General features: G+C 52.0%; 2 protein-coding genes across 2 annotated transcripts; both read left to right on the forward strand.

The window, feature by feature from the left end:
* Positions 1-3,928: 3,928 nt before the first annotated feature.
* On the forward strand, positions 3,929-5,037 carry MFIFM68171_06328 (uncharacterized protein; the record flags this gene model as incomplete). Its single annotated transcript, XM_071061748.1, has 2 exons — positions 3,929-4,021; positions 4,153-5,037. The coding sequence occupies 2 exons, from the start codon at positions 3,929-3,931 to the stop codon at positions 5,035-5,037; spliced, it is 978 nt and encodes a 325-aa protein (XP_070917849.1).
* A 712-nt stretch (positions 5,038-5,749) lies between these two features.
* On the forward strand, positions 5,750-7,490 carry MFIFM68171_06329 (uncharacterized protein; the record flags this gene model as incomplete). Its single annotated transcript, XM_071061749.1, has 4 exons — positions 5,750-6,307; positions 6,392-6,516; positions 6,602-7,106; positions 7,212-7,490. 4 exons carry the CDS (start codon positions 5,750-5,752, stop codon positions 7,488-7,490), a joined length of 1,467 nt encoding a protein of 488 aa, XP_070917850.1.
* Between the last annotated feature and the right edge of the window lie 1,913 nt (positions 7,491-9,403).

A 9,403-nucleotide genomic window follows, 5' to 3' on the forward strand; every position in this document is an offset into this window, starting at 1 on the left:
TATCTCAGGGCTAGCGCCTTGGGTGACGGTCATTCTACTAGCGCAGATGACAAGCAGGGGCGCCATACATGCACCTCGGTCCTGCAGCGGCCGGCCGCCCTGAATTTTCAGGGCCGGGATGGCTCGGATGACCAGCAAAACCTAGCCGCAACAAGCGATCTTCTCATGGCTAGCACGGCTAGCCCTGCATTTTTTTCGCCGCGTGTATGTATGCGGCGGGCTCGTACAGGTAAGAAACCTAAAGAAACCAACCGCGCCGGCCCCCGCCCCCGCCTTGTTCACGTCACTCTATCTAATTGTACGACGATCGTCAAGATGGACCAGCTGGATCCGAGCCTCGTTCAGCGGCTTTAACACGAAAGTCTCGGCCGTTGTTGAGAGGTATCTGTTGAAACCACAGCGATGGAACTTCGCCATCGTACTTGTCGAACGGCAACAGGGCACAATTGAGCGTATTCGTGATGTGGGCACAAGCGACTGCTTTTTGATTGTATGAGTGTGTGTGGGTGGAAGACTAGCCCAGTTGGGCGACATAAGGTATCACAATGTTGAGGCGCCAGTTTAGGGGCTATCCCCACTTCAACGAGTTCCAACAGTATCTACTGGACGGCTAGGACGTAACGCCTAAGAGCACACGCAAGGTATACAGACCAAAGCAGGCCGAGTAGATGGTGCAAATCTCGCTTCCTAGAGATCCCGCCTGGTTGGCCGGCGCAGTACTAGATGGGAGAGCCGTGCCCGGCCACCTCGTTGACGAGGGGAGGTTGGTGCTCTTTCTTGACGAAGAGATTGCCTCCTGCACCCCGAAACGAGGTAAACCTCGCAAGGCCGAGATGCAGCGGCTTAAAGCGGAAAGGAAGTAAAGAGGCGGAAGAAAGAGGGCCTGTTTACAGCTGGAGCACCTGATGCAGCCGACGTAATAGTCGTCGGCGGAGACCCGACCGAGAGTCCAGAGTCAGAGTCAGACTCGGGCCTCGACAACCTCGGTCCAGACTTGGTTGTCGATACCTCCACGCTTAAACTGAAGTACAGTACCGTACGGCTATACTCTGGCATTATTATCAACCTCTACGTACAACAAAAGACAAGAGACGAGGCCCCTGCTCCACAACCTATATGGCCTTGCAAAAAGGGCACTTATACGATGTATTCTCTATGAAACCGCTTGCCGGAGCTGTATGGAGTAAGCGGACCGTATCCTAAGCACGATCAAGGACGGGTATTCGCCGGCAAAGATCCCTGAGTACCTATAACTTAAATTATGCGTGGGTCGATCATATCAGTGGGTTTAACACTCTTATACCACCCCTTACTATTATCACTAGTTACAAACAGCAACACTAGGAAATAACTACAATTACATCGGAAATAGCTGTATTAGACGCTTCCGTAGCCTTCTGGCACGTACGTGCATTATAGCCAGGCTTGCTACATGTACCATAGGACCAAACCTTCTTACGGACCCCCTCTGTACCAAGACTATCTAGCTGTATATCCTGCACTACCTTCTTACCAGCAGTCTTCTAGTCTAGTATATTAAGTGCATCCTATACCGCAAGTGACCCGCCAAGCTGTATATGTGTTTTTCTAACCCTTCGACGCTTGCTTAGTATTTTGTTGGCTTTGTGGAGCGAAGAGACCTCTGACTGTAGAAGAGCTACCTAGTGTATTATAGTCATTGTACCTTTGGTAAGCTGGTTAACAGCAGCAAATATCGAAGCCGGGAAGCGATTTTGGTGGCTGGAAATACGGGTCTTGATAAGTCTGACTACGAGTGGGCTTCCTGGGTATTATACGGAGTCTTAGAGACCTAAGGCTGTGCAGTGCTAGGTCGGGAGTTTGGGGATGTTGGCATGTGAAGCTTGATATCCAGTTTAGAAAGTACCTTCTCTGGATCGAACAGTACAATCCCAGCTTTTGTAATCTACCCTAGATATTTGATACCTATATCTGGGGACGGGGGGATGGAGAGATGTACATGTTGATAACTGTCGGAAACACGGCACCTCTGAATCTTGGGGAATTGACAGTTGAGGATTTTTTGTGTGTCTTCTCTTGATTATCTTGATTGTTTCCCTCCCGTCTATCTTTGCTGGAGAGTTTGCTCCTTTTATAGACGAGATACACGTACAGGATGACGTCCGTACAGTGGCGCAGTTAGCTGCCAGTCTTCCTTAGCTCAATAGAGTACATGAGTTTGGCTCCCACACTAGATCTTGTGATCCTGATCCATCGGACTGGCACCTGACCCTTTTGACAGGTGCTACCTATGTGGCCAACACTTCAAAGGCTATACTCAGCGTTCTCGCATTACTGACTTGGGTAGCCGTATAACCAGCTGAGAGCAGGTACGTCACCATCTGGCCCGTAAAACTCAAGACTGTGAGATACAGCAGGGCACCAGCGATAGACGGAAGAAACGCGCGGTGACGGAAGTAGAAGTTGAAATCTCTAGTAGACTTGCTGAATATACTACGGATATGTTCCCAATTCTGTGCGAATCGGCTTTCAGGATTATGCGCTGACTCGGCGTCTGCCGGTTCTGGTCGTGGTATGTGCTTGGCTTCTTGCAGCTCTGGAACTGTTGGAAATGAGGAATGTCGTCGCAAATGAGCGACCCACTTTGTACAGCTGGGAGCACCTGCCGACAGGTGTCGGATCACGTGACGGGTGCTCCCAGGGGCCATCTTCCTGAGCTCCCTGCTTCCTGAGCGATATCGGCAATGTAACCACAGAACAATACACAACAACAGGGCAACTGCCCAACCCATTGATGAAGACCTTCTAGGAGGTGTGGATCTGTGCCCAACGAGCCTAATTGATCAGTGGGAACCACAGACTGTAGTTCCAACAGGAACCTCGTGGTAAATCCGAGCTATAGTAAAGTACTCGAGGATAATAGATGTTACGTTTATAACTAAATTGGCAATAATAGCTGCTTTAGTCGAGAAACTGGTAATCAAGGTAATAAAAAGGGGACCGCAGAGCTTGCAGAACAAGTCGATACGCTGCATTTGTACGTTCAGGATCATCAGTGTCGTATAATTCTTATCCGCTATAACGACGACCTACTATTTCCATAAGCTAAGATTCTAGGGCGCTGGTTTTATAGCTAACTAACCCAGTCTTTCTCAATAGAGACCAGATTCATAATAGAGCATAGCTTCTCGATGCAGGCTAAGAAGGACAATAGCACGAGCATACCCGTTTCCCCACTACGTCCGAGCAGCAGCCCGATAGCGAGGATATAGAAGATCACACAGGATATCGTTACAACAAGGCGCTGGAAGACTTGAGGATATTAGGAAGAACCTATAAAGAGAGTACTATATAGTACTGAGGACTCACCAATGGACACCCGGACGACCTGGAGACGGTTGCCTATATCGACATACTGTCCGACAGCAGGGGCAAAGACAATAGCAGAAAGTCCGCGCGTCAGTGCGTAGACAGACATTGGGAGTAGCGTCCTAGAGAAGATTGTTGCTAGGTATAGCACGGCACCGAACTCGAAGACGCGAGAATTCCATGTCGACAGGAAGTGCGACATATAGAGCCGGCGAACAATCCGAACAGGCACTCAGTCTTGAGGTTGAGGTTCGGCCGAACTGTCGAGCAAAGGGGTCCGGTCATCAACACTACGCTCCTCGTCAGAAGGCCAAGCAAATGCCATGGTGAGCAAGTCAATGGCGAACTGTAATTAGAGAAGATTGATCGAGCATGTTGGCATTGAGTCATTTACCCTCTTTATTGCTTCTCATCACGTGATGCGGGGCAAAATCCATGCCAACGCACCAAGTCAGCAAGTCACAGCGAATGCCGCCAACATTAAAAGTGGAGCAAATCATGAGTGTTTTTGGGACCCGGCAAAATGATTCGCTTCGCGCCGTCGCTTCCTGACTACTACACGTAGCTACCTGACCTAATTATGGCGGACACGACCTACTTGCCCCCGCCACCTAATGACAAGACAACCGCCGATCACGAGGTCGTCGAGTCTCGCCGTAAAACTAAGAGCGCGGTAAGTGTCCCCTGGTCTCCATTTCGGCCCTACGGTGCCTATCGCTGTTAGGTGCTGACGCTGCGGCCGAGGAGTTCTTCAGAGTAAACCCAGAATTATATGAGTGCCGCTAACGCGATGTCTAATTGCAGCGCCAAAGCCAAATGTCCGATGCCGCAAGAACATCCCGATTGACTGAGAACAAGCGTCGCTATCGAGCGCGCCAGAAAGAGTATGTGGCGGATCTAGAGCGAAGGCTCGCAGAAGCGCGAGTGCAGGGGATAAACGCGACGACACAGGTACAGTTGGCGGCACGAAAGGTTGTCGCAGAGAACGGCAGAATTCGGGAACTCCTGCGACTGGCCGGCTTCGCCGATGAAGACATTGACGTGTGGGCGGAGCGCGAGCACGGCGGAAACGAGGCGGGCGGGACAGATTGCACTCGACGGCGAGAGATAGAGCAGAAGGCCAGGCTCTGCGCGACGTTTGCAGCCGGCCACAAGGGGTTGGCCATAGAAGGGGAGAAGACGGGCTCATCGCGGAAAAACAACAGAAAGAGGGAGATCGGAGTGGCCGTGAATACACCAGAGAGCACAGACACACCATCCAGCACCAACGAGCCGGTCGTCGCGCCTGGATCCCACAAAGGTCCAGACTCGGATGCAGAAATGGCCACCTGCCCGACATCCGCAACGAGTGAGGCTCCTGCTGCTGCGCAGGCAGAGACTTGCGCCTCCGGCGGCGGAGGGGTCAGACCATGCAAACTTCTTTCGCTTCTCGCCGAGAATCCGACTGCAGATATCACGCAGGTCACGGCCCATCCAAGCTCAGTTGATACCCTTCAGGGTACCGCACACGGTGAAGGAGACGTTGAGTGCGGGAAGGCGTATGAGATGCTCATGCGGTACGCGACATCCGAGGAGAAAATGGACTACGTTGCTCGAGCATTAGAAACCGGCTGCACCCCGACTGGGCAGGCTGCTTGTGCCGTGAAAAAGAAAGTTATTTGGGAAGCTCTCGATGGTTTGTGTGGATGAGCTCCCTCCTGTTATCGAGATAAGGTACCGGTGCTTGGCGCTACCGAATGCGCGTGTTAATTAGGTATCCTCATACCGGCAAGTTCGCCGCTCAACCGAGGACATCAGTTTTCTCGGTGCATCCCGCAACCCGATCAGTTCGTTTCACATATACACGTGCTCGTGGCCAACTCGCTCAAAGTAGTATAGCTGGGACAGTGCAATCCGACCGGCATCTGATATTCGGAGATAACAGGCCTGCGCTGAGCTTTCCTCTCGGGAATCGGTGCGGTGATTTCGCCACCGTGGAAGAGCTAACGTTAGCATGAGCTAATGGCAAGCCCGACGAACAAGGTCCCGGAGGACGGACAGGCGAGGTTTCATTGGTGTTTGGTGTTGGGACCCGCAGGTTCGATCTTGCCAGCCAATCAAAGTTGAGGTGTCCGTCCTCTGGACCTCTCCTCGAGTGAACAAACGTGTTGGATTGAGCAAGCGTCACTCATGCAGCTGCTGTGCAGCCAATTAGCCAATCAGAACTCTGCTGTCTGTCCATCGTCTCTCGTTCATCCCTGATGAGGGCTGAAGGAAAGTTGAAATCGACTTGTACAAAAACCGGCCCATGCGAGACACCGGCAGCAATGGAGGGCTCTCACTTTTTCCATCTCAACGACGAGGGAGCGCGGCGGAACCGTCAAGCAGTCGCCAACTCCTCCTGTCCAGGCTTTCTATCCCAATGGCTGCTGAACCGACAACATCGGAACCGACAACATCGGAACCGACCATGGCCATGCCGCACGGCGAGAAAGGGGACGAAGAGTCTCAAAGGAATGCCCCTGTCCAGCCCGAGGACAAGGAGGCCGCCACTGACATCCGGTCCGAAGACGACGACCAGGGACTGCATGATAACTCGAACGTCCCTCAGCTGTCGTATCCGAAGCTGTTCTGGTTCTTCTTCTACAACTTCGGTCTCTTTGCCTGGGGCGGTCCTGTCGCGCAGATCGCCTTGATCAAAGACAAGCTTGTGACCAAGGACAAGTGGATCACCCTCCCTCGCTTCCAGCGCGTCTTTTCCGTCTACCAGATCCTTCCCGGCCCCGAGGCCGCCGAATTGTGCATGTTCTTTGGCTGTTTGTCTGCGGGTAGGATAGGCGGCATCATTGCGGGCATGGCATTCATCCTTCCAGGGTTTCTATTGATGCTCCTGGCCAGTTATGTGTACACGCTGGCTGGCTTCGAGAACAAGTACTTCAACGCTTCCTTTCGGGCTCTGCAGCCTATCGTCGCGGCAATGGTACGTACTTAGGTGTCTGATCTTCTGTTCAAGAAACTATTGGCACCTTGTCAGGTTGTCTAAGACTGACATTTGAATCCCTAGATCCTGAGGGCAACTCACAAGATCGCTGAGCACTCTGTGAGGAAGCATGACACGAAGAAGGTTGACCCGTTTCTCGTTATCGCGGCCATTTGTACGGCAATCAACTGCGCACTTCGCCTAAATATGTCAGTATTGCGAAGCCGCATTCTAGATCGAACCCCCAATTCCGGCGCTCTTGGACGCTAAAGCTGACTCTAACCAACCCCACAGTTTCATCTCCCTCGGCTTGTACGGCATAATCTACATGTTCATCGCCCGCCGTCTCTGGATCCCCGCCGCTGTGTTCTTTGTCCTTCAATACGTTGGCTACGCGATCTACGCTGTCTTCCGTGGTGTACCTGCGCCGGTGTCGCTCGCGCTCGGCGTCGCCCGGACGCCGTCGCTGATCAATCTCTTCGTGCTGGGGCTGGTGTCCGGCACGCTCTCGTTTGGCGGCGCGTATACGGCCATCCCGTTCGTGCAGGTAGAGGCGGTCCTGCTGGGCGCGTGGCTCCCGCAGAGCGTCTTCATCGACGGGATTGCTATCGGCAATATCCTGCCGGCGCCGCTGGTCATCTTCGCGACCTTCGTGGGTTTCCAGGGCGCGTATATGGAAAATGGGTCGCTTGGCAACGCATTTGCAGGGGCGGTCATCATTACTCTGGGAATGTTTTTCCCCTGCTTCCTGTTTACCGTCGCTGGGCATGAGCTGTTGGAGAAGTTGGTTCGGAATGAGGTTGGTGGAGCCCTCGAACTTCCTACCCAGACCCTTGTCAATGTCTACCCCACATACTACAACGAGCTCTGGGCACATCGCTGACAGTTCTCTTTCGGTGAACAGTTCCTCGCTAGCTTTTTCGACGGTCTCTGTGGCTCGGTCATTGGCGTTATCGCCATGATCGCGGCGCAGATCCTCAAGGCTAGCGTCGAGGGCACTTTGGACAAAGTGAAGGAAAAGACTCTTGGCGAGGCCGTTACCGCAACCGCTCAAGTTGGCCCAGCGGCAGTCCTTTACGTGCTCGCCCTAGCGGTTCTCTACAAGTTCACCAACAAGTACACTGCGCTCTTCTTAGTTATCGCGGGCGGGGTTGCGGGGCAGTTTCTCTTTGTGGACTTCTAGGTGATGGATTATTTATGGGTAAAGTAAGGTAGCTAGATCCATCATAGCTAGGAATTATACTCACCGTTGCACCAGGTGGCCTTAATGTCTCCGCCACTCTTTGACTTCACTCTGTAAAGGCAGAAGTGTTTCATGATGTCCAGACGCGCTTGGCCAGCCGTAATATTTCTACTACGACTGCTGTACTGTAGGTTTGTGTCTCGTTAGGTGCGCTCTCGAGGATTCTTGTTCAAGACAATTTGGAAATTCGAAAACTATATCAATGAATGGAAACGTTTACAACTAGACTTCTTCCGTGCCTCATCTTGCCAGGTTCTCTAACGTGCGCCGCCTCGGAAAATAGTGTACAGGATTCAACTCGTTCCGCTGCCCAAACCGTGACGTGCAGCAGGCCTCAAATGCTTGGCTTCGCGCTGTTCGTCAACGAAACAGTATCCTGCAGTCTGCGTTCCAACTTTGCGGCATCATCAACGGCCCAGAAGTGAATGTAGAACAGACGAGGGGAGTCAGTCAGTATATGGCTATGGATTGCATTTACCTGGATACTATGTTCGCTCAAAGTGCGGAGAACTAAAGGGACTTCTGTTGCGAGCAGAGCAAAGTCTCCAGTTATTGCTGTGCTGGCGTTCCCGGTCGGCTGGAAATTGATAATAGTACCGATACCTATTAACATAGGGACTACTATATCTCCATCTATAATGGTCTCTGCGTGCCTGATATTATATTGGTATACCCTACCGTTATTCTTCCTAGGGTAGCCTATAATGGGATCAAGTACGGTGGTGTTGAACGGTAGCACTAGACTAGTTCCGTTCGAGGCAGCTACCATAAGGGGTGTTTTGGTTGTGTTGAGAGCAGTAAAAAGGATACCGGCGATTCCGATAGGATTACTATGGCCTCTGAAGTGGGGATATATAACGCGTGACGTTTCGAGGAGAAGGTGGCTGTGGATCGCTGTTATCCGGACGTCTCCCTTCTAAAGCGCTCTTATAACGGGGTTGATCTCGTCTTCGATGAGGACTAGGTGGCCTATGACCGGGATAGCGTCTATGTTGTCGGAAAGCTTGAAGGCGGTATAGCCACCTAGAGCAAACCCAGCTTTATGGCCCTGTCCATAGACGCGGTATGGGGTCGAGAGTAAGTGGTGAGATTCCACTGCAGCCTGCGCTCTGGGTGATCATACCGACCTGCATTGGCAGGTTAGTGTCAGTCTCACGGCAGCTGGGCTGACTGGCAATGCATCTGTCGGATCGTGCTCCAGCCTGACTCCGATTTTGCCGAGTAGCCCGCTATTACGGCGAGGCTGTGCAAAGTTCGGAATCAGCAAGAGTATTTTCAAGCGGAAATAACTATACACATTAATAGAGTGCGGTGAGTAGCTAACAAACATTATTCCAAATGAGCAGCGGAAAACCCTCCAGGTAGAATACGGTAGAAAGTATCTAGTGCGGGCGTTCGCATACCCTTTTACTGGAGCTGAGAATTTTTTCTAGGAAATTTAGGAACTCTCGGATTAGGGACCCGGAGCGCGGAGCGGTGAGATGATTCTCCACGGATGAGCTGAGAATTCTCCTTGGAATTCTCGAAGGGAGGATCCTCTACTACTTTGAGGAGGGTGGTCTTGGGAGGGTACTTTTGGGAGAGTGGTCCTCCTAGGAAGAGTGGTCTCCGCGGAGAATGCTCAGCGGCTCTTCTACATTTTTTGACTGCTGTACTGGAGCAATGAGCCCCGAAGCGGATAACAGAGACGCCAGGTGGATTTTCTGTCGAGGGAGTCTGTCATGAGATTCAGCAGCCTACAGTCCGTCGCTGGGCTTCCCTGTTTCCATATATCCTTCCTTGAATGCGTTCGCGCCGTGGGTGCCTTGCACGTTTTCAGGTAGGATGTCCCAAATTTGCTCCTTTAATAAGGG

The sequence above is a fragment of the Madurella fahalii genome, assembly GCF_045866475.1.
Source record: "Madurella fahalii IFM 68171 DNA, scaffold_3, whole genome shotgun sequence".
In the NCBI taxonomy this organism is placed as follows: domain Eukaryota; kingdom Fungi; phylum Ascomycota; class Sordariomycetes; order Sordariales; genus Madurella; species Madurella fahalii.